Source organism: Neovison vison, chromosome 3, assembly GCF_020171115.1.
Source record: "Neovison vison isolate M4711 chromosome 3, ASM_NN_V1, whole genome shotgun sequence".
NCBI lineage: Eukaryota > Metazoa > Chordata > Mammalia > Carnivora > Mustelidae > Neogale > Neogale vison.
The window spans coordinates 14,963,316-14,983,321 of NC_058093.1; the positions used below are offsets into that span (position 1 = coordinate 14,963,316).

The 20,006-nt window shown below is 36.8% G+C and overlaps 1 protein-coding gene across 4 annotated transcripts in view; it reads left to right on the forward strand.

Moving 5' to 3' along the window:
• Positions 1–20,006, forward strand: part of NBEAL1 (neurobeachin like 1) — a 207,302-nt gene that overhangs the window by 179,273 nt on the left and 8,023 nt on the right. For all 4 annotated transcript variants that reach the window (XM_044241352.1, XM_044241354.1, XM_044241350.1 and 1 more), the window contains 7 exons: positions 4,683–4,799; positions 7,946–8,035; positions 12,080–12,189; positions 13,596–13,768; positions 16,180–16,274; positions 18,326–18,442; positions 19,093–19,254. In XM_044241352.1, the coding sequence (XP_044097287.1) occupies positions 4,683–4,799; positions 7,946–8,035; positions 12,080–12,189; positions 13,596–13,768; positions 16,180–16,274; positions 18,326–18,442; positions 19,093–19,254 (864 nt within the window). The remainder of the gene's footprint in view (positions 1–4,682; positions 4,800–7,945; positions 8,036–12,079; positions 12,190–13,595; positions 13,769–16,179; positions 16,275–18,325; positions 18,443–19,092; positions 19,255–20,006) is intronic.

Here is a 20,006-nt window from a genome sequence, read left to right on the forward strand (position 1 = left end):
TTTAGGCTGTGTTTTTGAGCCTTTTCTTTCTTCTTGAGGAAGGCCTATATTGTTATATATTGAGGTATACCTGTATTGGTATATACTTCATTCTGGACCGCCTTTGCTGTATCCCAAAGGTTGTGAACTGTCATGTTTTCATTTTCATTTGCTTCCCTATATTTTTTTAAATTCTTTTTTAATTTCTTGTTGACCCATTCATTCTTTAGTATGATGTTCTTTAACCTCCATGTATTTGTGGCCCTTTCAAATTTTTTTCTTGTGGTTGACTTCAAGCTTAATAGCATTGTGGTCTGAAAATAGCATAGTATGATCTCAGTCTTTTTTGTACTGGTCAAGTCCTGATTTGTGACTCAGTATGTGATCTGTTCTGGAGAATGTTCCATGTGCACTCTAAAAAAAGTGTGTATTCTGCTGCTTTAGGATGAAATGCTCTGAATATATCTGTGAAGTCCATCTGGTCCAGTGTGTCATTTAAAGCCCTTGTCTCCTTGTTAATCTTCGGCTTAGATGATCTGCTCATTGCTGTGAGTGGGGTGTTAAAGTCCCCTACTGTTATTGTATTGTTATCAATGACTTTCCTTAAGGAAATTCAAAGTCATTCAAAGTTATTAATTGATCTATATATTTGGCTGCTTCCAAGTTAGGGGCATAAGTATTTACAAATGTTAGATCTTCTGGTTGAATCGACTGCTTATTATGATATAGTGTCCTTTTCCATCTCTTATTGCAGTCTTTAATTTGAAACATAGTTTGTCTGATATAAGGATGGTCACTTCAGCTTTCTTTTGATGTCCCTTAGCATAATAAATGGTGGAGATACCCTCACTTTCAATCTGGAGGTGTCCTTGGGTCTGAAATTAGTCTCTTTTAAGCAGCATATCAATAGGTCTTCTTTTTCTTTTTCTTTTTCTTTCCAATTTATTTATTTTCAGAAAAACAGTATTCATTATTTTTTTCACCACACCCAGTGCTCCATGCAAGCCGTGCCCTCTATAATACCCACCACCTGGTACCCCAACCTCCCACCCCTCCGCCACTTCAAACCCCTCAGATTGTTTTTCAGAGTCCATAGTCTCTCATGGTTCACCACCCCTTCCAATTTACCCAAAAGCACATACCCTCCCCAATGTCCATAACTCTACCCCCCTTCTCCCAACCCACCTCTCCCCAGCAACCCACAGTTTGTTTAATAGGTCTTATTTTTCTAACCATTCTTATACCCTATGTCTTTTGATTATTTAGTCCATTTACATTCAGAGTAATTATTGAAAGATATGAATTCAGTATTACTGTATTACTTGTAAAATCACTATTCCTGTAGATTGTCTACATTCTTTTCTGGTCATTGTTACTTTTGATATCTCTTTTGCTCATATGGGCCCCCTTTCATTAGGGTTGCTTTACTCTTCACTGTTCCTTTAGTTTTTATTTGTCTTGGAAGCTGTTTATCTCTCCTTCTCTTCTGAATTACAGCCTTACTGGATCAAGTATTCTTGGGTGCATATTTTTCCCATTTAGCTCATTGAATACATCATGCCAGTACTTTCTGACCTACCAGGTCTCTATGGACAGGTCAGCTGCCAGCCTTACATGTCTACCATTGTAGGTTAAGGACCTCTTGTCCCAAGCTGCTTTCAGAATTTTCCCTTTATCTTTGTAATTTGTAAGTTTCACTATTAACATGTCATGGTGTTGACCTATTTTTGTTGCTTTTGTAGGGAGTTCTCTATGCCTCTTGGACTTGAGTGTATGTTTCCTTCCCCATGTTCGGAAAGTTCTCTGCCATGATCTGTTCAAATAAACCTTCTGTCCCCGTTTTGCCCGCTCTTCTTCTGGGACTCCTATAATATGGATATTATTTCACTTTTTGGAATTGCTGAGTTCCCTAAGTCTACCTTCACGCTTTAATAGTTTTTTTCCCCTCTCCTTTTCACATTCATTACTTTCTATAATTCTATCTTCTGTATCACTGATTCACTCTTCTGCTTTGTTCATGCTTGTTTTTATGGCCTCCACTTGGGTCTGTATCTCAGTTATAGGGTTTTTAATTTTAACCTGACTAGATTTTAGTTTTTATCTCTATAATAAAGGATTCTCTAGGGTCTTCTCTACTTTTTTCATGCCCAGCTAGTATCTTTATAATTGTCGTTTTAAATTCTAGTTCAGACATTTTACTTATATCTGTATTGATTAAATTCCTGACTTTGAATACTACCCCACCTTCTTTCTTTTGGGGTGAATTTCTCTGTCTTGTCATTTTGTCCAGAAAAGAAAAGAAAAAGAAAAACTGTATCAACAGAAAAGAACTAAATCCTGGATGTGTTTTAGTCTGCTTGTTAAAAGAAACTAGATCCCAGGCATGTGGGTGGTTCATTTGGTTAAGCATCTGTCTTCAGCTCAGGTCATGATCCCAGGGCCCTGGGATCGAGTCCCACATCAGGCTCTTGCTCACTGGGGAGTCTGCTTCTCCTTCTGCCCTTCCCCCTTACTCATGATCTCTCTTGTACTCTCTCTCTCAAATAAATATTAAAAAGAAAATAAGCTAGATCCCAAAATAAGAAAATTATACACACACACACAATGAAAAGAAACAAAAAATAAAACATGTTTAGGAAAGTAAACATTTAAAAAAGAATTGGAAAAAAATAAGAAAATAACAAAAAATAATGAAAGACTAAAGAATAAAAATACAAAGAATACTAGCTACTGTTTTCCCCTAGAGCTGAAGTTTTTCAGCCCTTTATGATCAGTAGACTTGGTACAGGAGAGTTGTTTGTGCTGGTCTTCTGGGAGAGGGGCCCCATTATGCTCATTCTCAGGTGGACTTGCTGTAGTGGAAATGTACCTGCATTGCAAGGGAGGCAGGGGCTAGTGTAAGCGGCTGCAGACTCCACTAGGTGGCTCTCTTTGCTCCCTGAGCACTTCAGCACTGACCGGCAGGATGAATATGGCAGGACTCTGTTTTCTAGCCCCCCAAGCTGAAAATGTGTGCCCGCCACTCTTCAGTGAGCCCTCACAGAAAAGCACTCATTCACTCTTGTCTCCCACATTTCTGTCACAACTCTGGGTTCACCCTCCCCACGTCCAAGCTTTTTTATCCCTAGCACCTGACTGAATTTCAGAATTCCAAAGTTTAGGGACTCCCACGGTTTGGACCCGCCCTATTCCTCCCAGAGACGGTCTTGCCCCGCTTCTGCCATTTGGGAAACCTGTCTCAGGAAAGCAGTCGCTTGATCACGCAGGGGATCAGTTTATGGCAACACAGAGCAGAAAGCTGGCTTCTACGCTCCCGTACCTGGGAACTGTGCCACCCTTAGGTGCCACCCGTTCTTCTTGTGACCCCAGGGATCCTCAGATCATGCTGTCACCCCTGGGATTCTGCCCCACTTCACCACCTGAGCACCTTTAAGCCAGGCATGTCCCTCACTGTAGGAGCAGTCTTCCAAAAGTTCTGATTTTGCACTCAGCTGCTTATGATGCTTTGTGGTAGCCTCCTTCAGCAGGCCCCTCCCCACTGCTGTATCCTCAGCTCTCCCACACTGGATGCAAGTCTCTGTACCTCCCACCTTCCAAACAGTGGTTGCTTTTCTACTATTAGACTTACAGCATTTCTTTTCTCAGATTTCTTGGGTGTTCAGAATGATTTGATAACTATCTAGTTGTATTTGATAAATCCCTCTACTCCTCCACCATCTTCACTTCCAGGCAGCCTTTGATTTAAAATAAAGACAATCGTACTCCTATGGATTGAGAGCTAAATATCGAAGTACTTATAGTTGTCGTATTATTTTCTGTCATTTAATATTTTGTGATATAGAAAAATCCCCTTTAGATGGAATTCTGTTCTATATTTTAATTATGCTTTTTGCTTATTAATTTGATTTGCCATTTACTTCTAATTTAATAAAGGTAACACTGTTCTGTGCTGCTGACATTAAAGTTAAGGAAGAAGATTTTATTTGAAAATGATTGCAGCAATATTTATAATTTGATTTTGATAGTATTGACATTTTGATTTTTAGTTCAGGAAATAAGGATTTACCCATATGAATTTTGACTTTTGAATGATTCATTTAATTTTACCAAATATTTATTAAGCATCTATCACACTCAATACACTATTCTAGGTATCAAAAATTCAAAAATGAGTAAGATTTGTTTTCTGATTTTAAAATACCTTTGCCTAAGGGTATCTGACTAGCTCAGTCAGTGGAGTGTGCACCTCTTGATCTCGGAATTGTGAGTTCAAGCCCCATATTGTGTGTAGAGATTACTTAAAAATTACTTAAAAATTATTTTAAAAATCTTTAAAAAGATACTCATTGCCTAGTTAGAAAAGATAGACCATAAACAACTACATAATCCAACACAGAAATAATTACTAAATAAAATACTAAACAAAACAGTGTGCTAGTAAAAATAATAAAAGAATTGTTAATTCTGACTTAGAAATTCAAGACGGACATCAGTAAGAAAACTTTAAAGTAGAAATAGGGTTTCTCTAGAAATGAACAGCATAAAAACTCTGCTGAAGGAGTAGTCCGAACAGTGGCCTAGAATTTGTCAACAGTTCATGGTGTGTAATCCATTGTAGCAAGAGCCCAGTATGTGTGCAGGAATACAGTGAGAGATGTCTTAATATAGTTATGGAGTTATTTTTTCTTAAAATTATTTTGAAGGAACCGCATCCTCCTAGACTGTCAGCAGAAGAAGCAGTGCAGAAGCAGACCAAAACAGACACTTCAACCCTAAATGTATTTCAACATCTCTCCGAACTCAAGTCATTTTTTATAGAGGTAATATCCAACTTGGTAATATCAAAGTATTTTCTTTGTGAATTCTATACACCGATCAATGCTCCTTTTATTCTCAAAAGGAGGGGGGTCATAATATTTAATCCAAAATAGTAAGTAATATTGCAATAATATGTTCTTGGTTTTTAAAACAATCTTGCTGAAAGTTTTTGTTTGCTGCTGAGCGGTAGTGAGACCTATTTTTCTTGGCTTGCTGTCTTCTACTTCACATTTTCCAGACAACGAAGAATAAATAATTTGATTTAAATTGCTTTTCGTGACAGCTGAAATGATACATAGAGAGAGTGTAAAATAACTCCTAATTATAGTGTCTGCTCATTTATAAAATATGTCCCAATAAGTCATATTGTTAATTGCTAATATCAGAAGGAATAATCAAGTAAAACAGGATAGTTATTGCTATAATTGAAAGAGTACTTTAAATTCAAACGTTTATATACATACTGAATTTTTGTTCACAGTGTAAATGTGAAATACATTTGTACCTATGAATTTGGTTAAGACATAATATTCTTGGCAAGAAGAAAAATGATGATAAAAAGTTATTAAGGATAGTTTGGAAATGTGTGAAAAAAGCAATAGCTCTCACACAATACAATAGACATTGGAAAACTTTTCTTAAAGGGCCAGATAATAAATATTTTCCACTCTGTAATCAAAAGGTAAAATCAAGAATGTTATATAGGTACATATGTAACCACTTAAAATAGAACCATTTAAAAATGTAAAAACCATTCTTTGCTTACCCACAGCCTATAAAACAGGTGGTAGGTTGGACTTGTACCATAGGCCGTTTGTCAAATCTTGCCTTAGAACATCATTATAATGTGTTTCTTAGGTTCAGTAGCATGGGACATCATTATAGAATTTTTTAAATAATTTGGTGTTAAAAATTTTTATAAAGCTTCTATTATAGTTAGCTTTATATTGGGTTTTATTCAAATGAATCATGTACTAAACTCCATAGTACGTTAAATGTTTTCCCATGGTGAAAACACTTCATAATTAATTCTTGCCACTCCTTTCCTAGAGTCATGTTTAGTGAGATATAGTTATTTAGTGTTTAACAATACAAACTCTCCAGAATCAGTTGTTTTCCCAAAGTATCTAAGTCAGTTGCCTGGAACTTGGCATACATAGAAACAGTGCTTAGAATTGATGACTATTTTGGGGCCCCTGTCTGACTCAGTCAGTAAAGCATGTGACTCTTGATCTTGGGATCATGAGTTCAAGACCCATGTTAGACATAGAGCTTAACTTTTAAAAAGAAAGAAAAAAGAAAAGATGACTAATTCCTGGATGTGTTCTGGGTCCCTAAGACTATCCTCAGGTTCGATGATTTGCTAGAAGGACTCAGGGTATTCAACATATGGTTGTACTCACAACTAAAATTTATTACAGTGAAAGGATACAAAATAACATCAGCAAAGGACGAAGGCACATGGGGTGGAGTATAGGGGAAATCAGGGGCAAGTATCCAAGAATCCTCTCCTAGGACAGTCACATAGGACATGCTTATTTCTCCCAGTAATGAAATGTGAAAACACATGTTTGTCTACCAGGGAAGCTCATTAGAGACTCAACATTCAGGGTTTTTATTAGGGGCTGGTCACATGTGCCTTGTCCATGCCAAAATTCCAGACTCCCAGGAGAAAATAGGGTATTCAGCATAAACCATGTTGTTTGCACAATTAATCTATGAATAACAAGCTGCTTTTATCCTTGAGGACAAGTTTTGTATCAGTGTAAGGAGCTCTGACCACCAAGTTCCCAGATGCAAGCCAGGGGCCAACCTTAAAGGCAGGCTGTTCTAAGGAGACTGTTTCGAGCCTGCTATGATAACTCTTCACTGCACATAGACAACCCATTATTGAACACATAATCTGATGCACATGTTATACTATATTATGCAATGGTGATAAAATTATTTCATCATGTCTAATAATTTGTGACCTTGTTTTTATAGAATAATGCATTCCAAGTTCCATCTGCAGATTCAGTGACATTTGAACCCTTTGAACCCAACATGTCATAGGGTAGTTATCCCCAGGACCAGTATCTGGAGCAGGACAAAGAACACAATAAATATCCTTGGGTGCTAGTAATTTGTTAATCCCTGTTCATCATTGTAGGGGGCGCTATTTCCCACCTCATTCATATGAAAAGAGAAGTCCTGTCTGTAGTTATCTCTTCCTAGTTGCTAAAATGGTAAAGAAAACAGAGGTAGCAGTGAAAGCAAAGGCCTAATAAATGGATTTCTTCAAACACCATGTTCATTTATGCTGTGCAAATTTAAGTTGTTCTCATGATTCACAGAGTGAAGAGAAGAGATAGGGACTAATTTTGTATGGTTTATAATTCTTTACTTAATTCATGTAAGTATCTTAGAATAATACCTGACACATAGCATATACCCAATAATGTTAGGTTATAATTTATCTAATAAATGTGAAGTATAATTTATGAACTACTGTTACATCAAAAAACTTAGTTCAAATCACTCTTCTCTTTCATGTTGTAATAAGATAATGGCAGATATTTTCTGAGGACTTTTTTTCTGGTACTATTGTTCCATCATTTAGGATTTTCTCACTTAATGGAATAGATCTATGTTTTGAAAGTTAAACCCAAAAAGAACTTCTATAAAAATATAACCAGTTATTGTATTTGACTTAATTGAGCAATATGTTCTTATATGGTCTACATTTCCTACTTTATATTCATGTCAGCATGGCAAAGGAAAAGGAAAGATTTGAAATCATTGGCTATGTTAAATGGTTGATGCTCCTTGAAATCTGCATTTCTGTTTCACAGCAGAGTAGAATACAAGAAAATTATGGGTTTTAGAAGTTTGAAGTATGCCACTCAACAAACATGGTACAAAGTTCCTTTCCTACATTTTTTTAGGCTTTTTAAAAAAGTATTATTTGACACACACTGTTAGATTAGTTTCAAGTGTACAGCATAATGATTCTCCTTTTCTACATTTATTTAAATGGTACGTTTTGATAGAGTAAAATGCTGTCTCACAGGGTTCATTCTTGTTTCAAGAAATAGAAGTTTTCAGTAACTTAAACCTAATAAAGATAAGCAGAACTAGCCACTAAGCCTCTGTCTTTATTTTATAGGGAATTAGTGATGGCGTCCCACTAATAAAGGCCGTTGTCCCCAAAAATCAGTCTCGTTCTTTTATGTCTCAAGGCAGTCCTGAGTTATTGGTAAGTTGACTTATATTTTTTTCACACTGCTACATCAAAATACATTATAGGGGCACCTGGGTGGCTCAGTGGGTTAAGCCGCTGCCTTAGGCTCAGGTCATGGTCTCAGGGTCCTGGGATTGAGTCCCGCATCGGGCTCTCTGCTCAGCAGGGAGCCTGCTTCCCTCTCTCTCTCTCTGCCTGCCTCTCCGTCTACTTGTGATTTCTCTCTGTCAAATAAATAAATAAAAATCTTAAAAAAAATAAAAATAAAATACATTATAAAAAACTTTAAAAAAATACATTACAAAATACATTACAGAATACTTACCAAAAAAATTGAGAAAATGAATTTTTAAAGACTTCTTAAAAATTATAAAGAAGATTTTTATGAAATTATTTTGATCAAATATGAAATTGTATTTTCTGGGGACACCTGAGAGGCAGCGTCAGTTAAGCATTCAGCTCTTGGTTTCATCTCAGGTCATGATCTCAGGCTCCTACGATGGAGCCTAGCATAGGGCTCCACACTCAGCATGGAGTCTGCTTGAGAGTCTCTCTCTCTCTCCCTCTGCCCTTCCTGCTCATGCTCTCTCTAAAATAAACAAATAAATCTTTTAAAAATACATGTCTTCTAGATACACAGCTTTTATTTCAATTACTTAACTGTAATTCTTTTTTTTATTTCAATAAATATGTCTCAATTTATTACTTGCTTTTGGTCTTTTTTAGAACCAGAAATAGTTGTTCTGGGTTTTTTTTTAACTTTTCATTTAAATTCTGTTAGTTAACATACAGTGTAATATTAGGTTCAGGTATACAATACAGTGATTCAGCACTTCATACGTCACCTGGTGCTCATCACAACAGGTGCCCTCCTTAACAGCCGCCCCCCCTTACCTCTTTAACCCATCTCCCCTCCCACCCCCCTTCTGGTAACAGTGTGTTTCTTGGTTTGCCTCTCTCTCTCTGTCTTTTTCCCATTTGCTCATTTGTTTTCTTTCTTAAATTCTACATGTGAGTGAAATCATATGGTATTTGTTTTTGACTGACTAATTTTGCTTAGCATAATACTCTCTAGCTCCATCCATGTCATTGCAAATAGCAAGATTTTATTCCTTTTTATGGCTGAATAGTATTCCATTATGTATAGATAGACAGGCAGACCACATCTTTATCCATTCATCAGTTGATAGACACTTGGACTGTTTCCATAATTTGGCTATTGTAGTAATGCTATAAATATTGGGGTATGTGTATCCCTTTAAATTAGTGCTGGACAGGGTGCCTGGGTGGCTCAGTCAGTTAAGTGGCTGCCTTCTGCTCAGGTCATAATCCCAGGGTCCTGGGATCAAGCCCCATATCAGGCCCCGGACTAGACTGAGAGCCTGCCTCTCCTTCTCCCTGCTGCTCTGCCTACTTGTGTTCTATCTCTCTGTCAAATAAAATCTGAAAAAAAAATTTTTTTTTAAACTAAATTAAAATAAAATAAAAATAAATTAGTGTTGGTTATTGATCTATTCAAATTCTATTTCTTCCTGTTTCAGCTTTGGCAATTTATGTGTTTTGGGGGCTTTATCTGTTTCTTTCAGGTTGTGCAATTTGTTGGCATATAGTTTTTCATAATATTCTCTTGTAATTGTATTTCTGTGGTGTTGGTGGTTATTCTTTCCCTTCTCATTTATGATTTTATTTGGGTACTTCCTCTCTCTCTCTCTTTTTTTTTTAAGATTTATTTATTATTTAGAGCAAGTGAGAAAGGGAGGGATCGAGGGAAAGGGAGAGCATCTCCAGCAGACTCCCCACTGAGTGGGGAGCCTGATATGGGGCTTGATCTCACAACCCTGAGATCATGACCTGGGCCAAAACCAAGAGTTGGAGATTAACAGAGTGAACCACCCAGGCACACCTCTTTTCTTTCGATTGAGTCTACAGGTTTATCAGTTGTATTATTTTTTTCAAATGACTAGCTCCTGGTTTCATTGATCTGTTGTATTATTATTATTATTATTATTATTAGCTTATCATTTATTACTTTAGGCTTTGTTTGCTGTTCTTTTTCTAGCTCCTTTAGGTATAAGGTTAGATTATTTGAGATTTTCCTTGCTTTTTGAGGTAGGCCTCTATTGCTATATACTTCCCTCTTAGGACCACTTTTGCTGCATCCCAAAGGCAGACTGTTGTGTTTTCATTTTCATTTCTTTCTGTATATTTTATTTCTTTTATTTCTTGGTTGACCCATTTCATTGTTTAAGTGCCTGCTATTTAACCCCATGTATTTGTGGTCTTTGCAGATTTTTTTCTTGAAGTTGACTTCTAGTTTCATAGCGTTATTCAAGTTAACTGTAATTCTAAAGTTTATTTGGAATAATAAATATCTGAAAATACCAGAAAATTTTGTACAAGAAAAAAATACAATATAATACCATCTATTACAATATAAGGCAGTAAAAGAATGAAAATGAGAAGTAATACAAAGTTGATTAAAGTATATACACTCAGGACGTGTTAGTGAGTGCTTTATATGAATTTTGTAATTTAATCCACCGACAATCCTATGAGATAGGCACTATTATTATTTCTCTTATACAGATGAGAAATTAAAACTCAAATGTAATTTGCTCATAGTTGCAGAGCTAGCAAGCAAGGGATCTGTGCTGCAGGTACATGGACCAAACCTAGGTCTGTCTTATTCACATTCGGTCATGTACAAATTATAAGACAGGAGTATAGCACAGGGAACAGTAGAGATTCCAGAATTAAACCTATTTTTCTAATTATGTATATTGTGTGTTTGCTTAGGAAAAGAAGTCTAGAAAGACATACTCCAAAAAAAGTGCCTTTCAGTGGTAGAATTCTTGTGATTTTCACCTTTAATACCTGTGTATTTCTTTAAGTTATATCTTCTTTGTAATCTGTTTTATAATGGGGGGTCTTTTCATTATTCACTATAAGGGACACCTGGGTGGCTCAGTTGCTTAAGCCTCTGACTCTTGATTTTGGCTCAGGTCATGATCTCAGGGTTGTGAGATAAAGTCCTGTGTTAGGCTCGGTGCTCAGAGGGGAGTCTGCTTGGGATTCTCTCTCTCACCCTGCCCCTCTTCCCTGTGCTTGCCTGTTCTCTCTCTCTTTCAAATAAATAAATCTTAAAAAAAAAAAAAAAAGAATATTCATATGACTATTACTAAGAGAGAGCTTCTTAATTTCTTTTAATAACTTTTAATTTCTTCCAAAGGCCAATAGATGTTAGTAAACTTTGAGAAATGAGGAGAAAAATTATCTCACTAAAGAAAAGATACAGAGGCCCTTGGGTGGCTCAGTGGTTAAGCATCTGACTTGGGCTGAGGTCATGACTTTAGGGTCCTGGGATTGAGCCCCACATTGGGCTCCCCACTCAGGGGGGGAGTCTGTCTCCCTCTCTTTGCCCCTCCCTTGATCATGCTCTTTCTCCCTCTGTGTCTCTCAAATAAATAAAATCTAAAAAAAAAAAAGGAGAGATAATTGAACAACTTTTCTTGCCATGAGATATAAGATAAACTAAAAGATAAGAATAAACAGATTTTTCCATTTTAAGACTTAATTAATTATTATTATTATTTTTTAAAGATTTATTTATTTATTTGACAGACAGAGGTCACAAGTAGGCAGAGAGGCAGGCAGAGAGAGAGGAGGAAGCAGGCTCCCTGCTGAGCAGAGAGCCCAATGCGGGGCTCGATCCCAGGACCCTGGGATCATGACCTGAGCTGAAGGCAGAGGCTTTAACCCACTGAGCCACCCAGGCGCCCCTTTATTAATTACTATTATTAAGGCTTTATGCAGGGCACTTGGTTGGCTCAGTCAGTAGAGTATGTGATTTCAGGGTTGTGAGTTTGAGCCCCACTTTGGGTATAGAGATTACCTAAAAATAAAATCTTAAAGGGAAAAAGAATTAATGAATTTTGTGCTTTAAATACACAATTCCACATTATTCCTTAAATGGTAAATGCTAACATCATATGAGCATTCCATTATTTTATGCTGCTTTCTTTAATCTTTTCTTTTTTGTCTTCATATGTTCTTTACCAGATAACAGTAAACATGAATTACATTGTTGGAACCCATGGATGGCTGCCATATGACAGAAACATTTCCAATTACTTTACATTCATCAAAGATCAAACTGTAACAAATCCAAAGTAAGTAAATGAATATTTAAAGCAAAACAGGTGCACCTGGTACCTTATTGCTGGAAAAAACAACTAAATTGATTGGTGTCATTTTGAAAGTAATATAGTAGACATGTAGATTTTCTTCCCTTTTTCCCTCTTCCTGGCTTCAGGATAAAATAATTTTTATAATACCATTATAGAAACAGAAATTAGGATACCTGGGTGACTCAGTCCGTTAAGCGTCTGCCTTCAGCTCGGGTCATGATCCCAGAGTCGTGGAAGTGAGTCTTGAATCAGGCTTCTTGCTCTGCCTGCCACTCCCCATGCTTGTGGCCCTCGTGCTCTCTCGTTCTCCTGCTCTCTGAGAAATAAATAAAATCTTTTTAAAAAAAGAAATTATTAGTAGTTTTTAGGCTTGATTGTATTTTTATTGCACAGTTTTACTTCTAAATAAGCCTTGTGTGTTTTATATAAGAATTTATTATTTACCTTAGTTAATTTTTTATTTTTTTAATTTTACTTTATTATTTCTTTTAGATTTTTTAAAATTTATTTATTACCTTAGTTAATTTTTTAAATATCCAAAGGTTACATTTTAAATTCAAGTAATGTTTCCCTTACTCCGAGCTGTATTAGCTATATGTTTATTAGGAGTGATGTCTTTTTTCCTTCTTATCCCATGTAGGACTTAGTACTGTTGTGCTTGGCACAAAGCATACCTTCAGCAAATTAATACTGAATAATAAAGTTCTAGAGCTGAACTGTCAGAATTGGCCCTCATTCTCTGTGTGCACACTGAGGTGTAATAACTTCTTTTCTTATGTTTAGTTAGCCAACGTATAGTACATCATTAGTTTTTGGTGTAGTATTCAATGATTCATTGGTTGTGTATAACTTCATTGTGTCTCTGCAAAATCTAGATTGACTGACCTCACAGGTATTTATTTCACAGGAAAGCAGATAAAAACCCATATCCTTGCTTTCGTTTGAGTGAGAAATGATCTTCATGAGTATTGTTAGGTACACATTTATCTGCCTGTGCAGTAGATTCGTGGTTTCAGTTGATTTCCAACTTTCCTCATCCTGTCATATCCTTATCTTGTCCTTTATTCTTTGATACTACCATTTACAGAATTGACAATCTTCCTAAACTGGCTTTGAAAGGCAAGACTTAAATCTTTTCCACACCTTCACCAGTCTCAACTTCTTTAGCTTAACCCTTGAGGCTATTTGTTATGTACCATCTTATGTAATAAAAAATATGAATACTATTAATATATTTTCTGAAAGTTGTTATCATTCATTAATGGACATTTCAAATTGAATGGTTGAACAGATTAATTTTTTTTCTTTTTCAGAGAGATTTAAAAAATAATTGGTATCAGCCTAAGTGATCTTTTAAGGAAAAGTCTAATATTTCATTGTGTTTACAGAACTCAGCGTATTATGAATGGTCCTTTTGCTCCAGGGCTGGAGATCACTTCTAAGCTATTCATAGTATCACATGATGCGAAGTTGCTTTTCAGTGCTGGACACTGGGATAATAGCATTCAAGTGATGTCGCTTACAAAAGGCAAAATTATTTCACACAATATTAGACACATGGGTAAGTATTAACTTTTTTTCCCCAAAAAAGAAAAGTTTCACTTTCTTCCAACTACAAAAGTAGTACCTGTTCCTATAGAAAGCATTAAAATTTACCTTCGAAGCTAAGTAAACTTTTTGATAGAGCAGTTAAGAACATTATGGTTTCTTTAAGAGTATTTATGCATTTGGGATACACTAAATACTATATAAACTAAATACAGCTTTATAGTATCTGAACAATGTTAGGCTAAGTCTTTTTTTAAAAAATTAGTTGAAAAACGGTGCCTGGGTGACTCAGTTGGTTGAACACCCAACTCTTGATTTCTGCTCAGGTCATGATGCCAGGGTAGTAGGATGGAGCCCCACACTGACTCTGCAACTCAGCAGGGAGTCTGCTTAAGATTCTCTCCCTCTCCCTCTACCCCACCTCTCTCTCAAAATACATGAATCTTTTAAAAATAAAAATAAATAAATTCGGGCTCTCTGCTCAGCAGGGAGCCTGCTTCCTTCTCTCTCTCTCTGCCTGCCTCTCTGCCTACTTGTGATCTCTCTCTGTCAAATAAATAAATAAAATCTTTTAAAATAAATAAATAAATAAATAAAAATAAAAATTAGTTAATACAAATAAGAATTTTAAGACAAAATGGTTAAAAAAAAATTTGTCATTGTTGAATAAGACATCACCTGCCCTATTAGTTAAGCATGGAGGAGGTAAATTACTGAAGGTAGTTTAACCTGGTGCTTCTTAGTGTTCCAGCCTTCAGTAAAAGAATAAAATATTGTGGGAGTGCCTGGGTGGCTCAGTAGGTTAAGTGTCCAACTCTTGATTTTGGCTCAGTTTGCGATCTCAGGGATGTAAGACTGGCCCGTGTTTGGCTCTGCACTGGGCTCCACACTGGGCATGGAACCTGTTAAAGATTCTCTTTCTCTCTGCCCCTCAGTCCCTCCCTCTCTCCACACTCGCTGTCTCTAAAAACGAAAGACCATGTAGATTTTCCCCTAGTACACCTATTAGGAAAGGGAAATGGTCTGCTACTAATTCTATACAGGTGACTCCTGAGATGACACTTAGCTCAGGTTTTTACTGTTTAGTAAAAAAATGTATTTCATATTGAGAACTAGAGGTACATATTCCATAGGATTGCAGTGCTTAATAGGAGTAGAAGGTGAATGCGAATGAGAGAGTAAGAGAGCAGAGAAGCATATCAGAACTTCCTGGGAATCCATTCCAAGCCACCTCACCCACTGCCCGGACTCCAGCAGACATTTCCCTGCCCCGTGTATACTCTTCACTCTCAAAGCTCTCCTACTTGAGTTTAACACTGCTTCTTTTTTTTTTTCTTTTTTTTTTTTTTTCCATTTTTTAAAAATTTCTTTTCAGTGTTCCAAAATTCATTGTTTATGCACCTCACCCGGTGCTCCATGCAATACGTGCCCTCCATAGTACCCACTACTGGGCTCACCCAACCTCCCACTCCCCTCCCCTCTCCTCCAAAGCCCTCAGTTTGTCTCTCAGAGTCCATGGTCTCATGGTTCGTCTGTCTCCCCCTCCGATTTCCCTCAACTCATTTCTCCTCTCCATCTCCCCATGTCGTCCGTGTTATTCCTTATGTTCCACAAGTAAGTGAAACCATAGGATAATTGACTTTCTCTGCTTGGCTTATTTCACTCAGTATAATCTCGTCCAGTCCCATCCATGTTGATACAAAAGTTGGGTATTTATCCTTTCTGATGGAGGCATAATATTCCATTGTATATATGGACCATATCTTCTTTATCCATTCATCTGTTGAAGGACATCTTGGTTCTTTCCACATTCTGGCAACTGTGGCCATTGCTGCTATGAACATTGGGGTACAGGTGGCCCTTCTTTTCACTACATTTGTATCTTTGAGGTAAATACCCAGTAGTAAAACTGCTTCTTTCCTGAGGTGCCTGGCTGGCTCAGTTGGTAGAGCACGTGACTCTTGATCTCAGGGTTGTAAGTTTGAGCCCCACATTGGGTACAGAGATTACTTAAAAATAAAATCTTTAACATTCTTTTTTTTTTTTTTAAGATTTTATTTATTTATTTTAGAAAGGAGGAGTTGGGGAGGAAGAAGGGCAAAGGGAGAGAGAGAATCCCAAGCAGGCTCCACTCTTAGCACAGAGCCCAACTCAGAGCCTGATATCACAACTCTGAGATCAAAACTTGAGCCAAAATCTAGAGTCAGGGCGTCTACACCCAGGTGGCCTAAAAATAAAATCTTAAAAAAAAAAAACTGCTTCTTTCCTGTGTCATCCTTTCTCAGTGCTTTTCTGTTGCCATTCTTACACTTCTGCTAAAACAACTAATTTAGTAATAGTTAGAATATAAATTAAAATTGCTCTTAGAGCTTTATTCAGAAAAACCACACCATTTCATCCTTTGTAATTCCTTTTTTCTTACAGATATTGTGACTTGTTTAGCTACAGATTACTGTGGAATACATTTGATTTCTGGTTCCAGAGATACTACATGTATGATATGGCAAATAACACAACAGGTAGTTACATTGTATCTTCCTTTCTGGTGGGACTGCTAAAAATTACAGATTTATTATTTTCATCAACTGTATTATACTCTTTATAATGTTGCTTCAAGAAAGTGTCCTTTTTCTTTATGGCTTTTAGGTTTTCTACTTCGGTTAACAGTCTTTCTTCTCCAAATTTGTTAAAATAATTACCTAAAATTTTTCTTGTATTATTTTTCTTTATTTTTTTTTACATTTGATTCTTTAATCCATTGGTAATTAACTTTTCTATAAATTTAATATAGAGTAAGAGTATAGATATATGCTCTGTATATAATTATAAAACAAATACCATGGCAACTACTCAAACATTCTGTATCTATATATAGAAAGTAATGTACAAACAAAACATGCTAAACACGAGTGAAGACAACAACAAGTATGGAGAGATCTCTGAGATAAAATTGTGTTATTAGAAGAATATAAGAATATCAATTCAGTAAAACATGAAGGACCTCAAAGATGAAATTATACAGTGGCATAATAAGATGAAAAGGAGGGGCACCTAGGTAGCTTAGTTGGTTTAACATCTGCCTTCAGCTCAGGTCATGATCACAGGGTCCTGGTATCAAGCCCCACATCAGGATCCCTGCTTGGTGGGGATTCTGCTTCTCCCTCTCCCTCTGCCCCCACGCATACTCTCTTGCATACTCTCTCAAATTAAAAAATTAAATAAATAAAAAAAGATGGAGGGGTGCCTGGGTGGCTCAGGTGGTTAAGCATCTGTCTTCTGCTCAGGTCATGATCCCAGGGTCCTGGGATTGAGTCCCGCATCAGGCTTCCTGCTCGCCAGGGAGTCTGCTTCTCCCTCTCCCTCTACTGCTCCCCCTGCATGTGTTCTTTCACTTTCTTTCTCTCTCTCTCTCTCAAATAAATAAATGAAGTCTTAAAAAACAAAAAGATGGAAAGGATTTTCACCTGGGTAGCTCAGTTGGCTTAGGAACTGACTCTTGATTTCAGCTCAGGTCATGGTCTGGGTTGTGGAATGGAGCCCTGCATCCAGATTCACGCTCAGTGGAGGTTCTGCTTCTCTCCGTCTCTTTCTGCCCCTCCCTCCCACTCACTCATGTGTGTGTGCTCTCTCTTTCTCTCTCGCTCGCTCTCTAAAAATAAATAAATAGTAAGATGAAAAGGGTGATTGCAGAAGAATCAAACCAATATTAAAACCAATACCATTACAAATATAATAAGTAAACTCAAAAGTAGAAACAGCAAGCAACAGATTTGATGTGGCTGAATATCAAATTACTAATATGAAATATTTAAAATAATGAAGTTCTATAAACTAAGTCACAGAGATACAGTATAGGGACCATAGCTAATATATTATAATAAGGTTGTGTGGTGACAGGTGATAACTACATTTACCATGGTCAGTATTAACATAATTTACAGAACTGTTGAATCATTGTTGTATACCTGACATTTTAAGTCAACCAAAAGAAAAGAAAGACAAGACATTTTATGTCAACCAAAAACAAAGAAAGAAAAGTATTCAGAGAAAGAATATGAAGTTTATTTGTAGTACAGGAAGAGCAAATCTGTGGATGAAAAGGACAAATAATACACCTGTTAGAATTGATCCAATGCAGTCAACTTGGAAATTATTCAGATTAAGTGTTGGAGCTTCAAAAGACAGAATAATTTGGGGCGCCTGGGTGGCTCAGTGGGTTAAGCCGCTGCCTTCGGCTCAGGTCATGATCTCGGGGTCCTGGGATCGAGTCCCGCGTTGGGCTCTCTGCTCAGCGGGGAGCCTGCTTCCCTCTATCTCCCTCTCTGCCTGCCTCTCTGTCTGCTTGTGATCTCTCTCTGTCAAATAAATAAATAAAATCTTTAAAAAAAAAAAAAAAGAATAATTTGAGAATCCAAGGAGGAACACAAGAATGAGTCTTGTTATGAATAGATGCCGTGGTAAGAACTAGTTGCAATATTACTTTGTGATTAGACAATTTAAATATAATATAAACCTTTTTGTAGACAATAGCCTACTAGAAAATTAACATTTGCTTCTCTTTCGACCTTAGGGAGGTGTTCCTGTGGGCTTAGCATCTAAACCCTTTCAGATTCTGTATGGACACACCGATGAGGTATTGAGTGTTGGAATCAGCACTGAACTAGATATGGCAGTGTCAGGATCAAGGGTAAGATTTCACCTTTAAGAAATGCTCACTTTTTTCAGGGTGCCTGGGTGGCTCAGTCAGTTAAGCATCCGACTCTTGATTTTGGCTCAGCTCATGATCTCAGGGTCATGGGATTGACCCCACCCTGGGCTCCATACTCAGTGGGGAGTCTGAGATTCTCTCTCCCTCTCCCTCTGCCCCCCGTCCCTCACTCTCTTTCTAAAGATAAATAAATAAATCTTCAAAAAGAAAAAGAAATGCTAATTTTTTTCTACAAATTGAGAAGGAATATTATATTTAATTATTTTCATGCTTGCTTTGGAGGCACATATGTTAAAATTGGAATGACAAATTTTCTTCTAGGGGGACTGGTAAAAGTATAGGAATTCTTTATTGTTTGTGTAGGACTTTGCAGAAGTAGCATAACACAGAAGAAACTTAAAGAGACTGGATTCTACTTTGGTATTTTACTAGTCTTATTAGTTACAGAAAGACAGCATCTCATGAAATAAAATACTATTTCAAATTTCAAGATTGAAATTTTTCCTAAGATAACATGAGTCCTTGGTAGAATAATCATTTTCTGAGTTCATTTCTTGTATTTATTTATCTGGCCTTCTTTTTTGTTGTTCTGTTTCTCTTTTTTATACTCTACTGTTTTCTGTATGTAGGATGGCACTGTGATTATACATACCATTCAGAAAGGTCAATACATGAGGACTTTACGGCCACCTTCTGAGAGTTCTGTGCTCCTGACTGTTCCTAATTTGGCTATATCTTGGGAAGGACATATTGTTATCTATTCCAGCATTGAAGAAAAGACCAATCTCAAGGTATAGAACAGTTACGTGCAGGAGGGCTAGACTATCTATAAGCCTGTCTTTTTCTTTCCATGTTATACTGTATATATGAGGCATTTTGATGAACACCATATTTTGAAAAGGATATGTTCCTTTCATCTTTTAATTTGTTTATTCCTTACCATTAGATGGACCCCATCACAGTTTTGGCCTCATGTTCATACTTTGTTTTAGGGATTTCTATTGACCTATATAATAAATGATTGCAAAAAGAATTTCTGGTTATGTGGGACTTCAGAAGCTTCAGTGGAAATTATAACCAAATTAAATTCTTTTTGCACAGGTTGGGTATAAAGGAGCCATAAATTATATTCCTTTTCTTTCCATGATCAAGTTTTTTAAAAAATTAGAGCACTGATGGGGTGCCTGGGTGGCTCAGTTGGTTAAGGTCATGATCCTGGGGCTTGGGGATTGAGCCCCAAGTTGGGCTCCCTGCTCAAGGAGTCTGCTTGTCCCTCTCCTTCTGCCCCTCACCAGGCTTATGCGCTTGCGCTCTCTCTCTCTCTCTCTCTCAAATAAATAAAATATTTAAAAAAAAATTTTTTTTAATAATAAAATTTAGAGAACCGGGTCCTGGGTGGCTTTAGTTGGTTAAACATCCAACTCTTGATTTCAGATCAGGTCATGATTTCAGGGTCGTGAGATTGAACCCTGCATTGGATTCCCCACTGAGTGGGGAGTCTGCTTGGGATTCTGTCTCTCTCTGTCTCTTTCTCTCTCTTTCC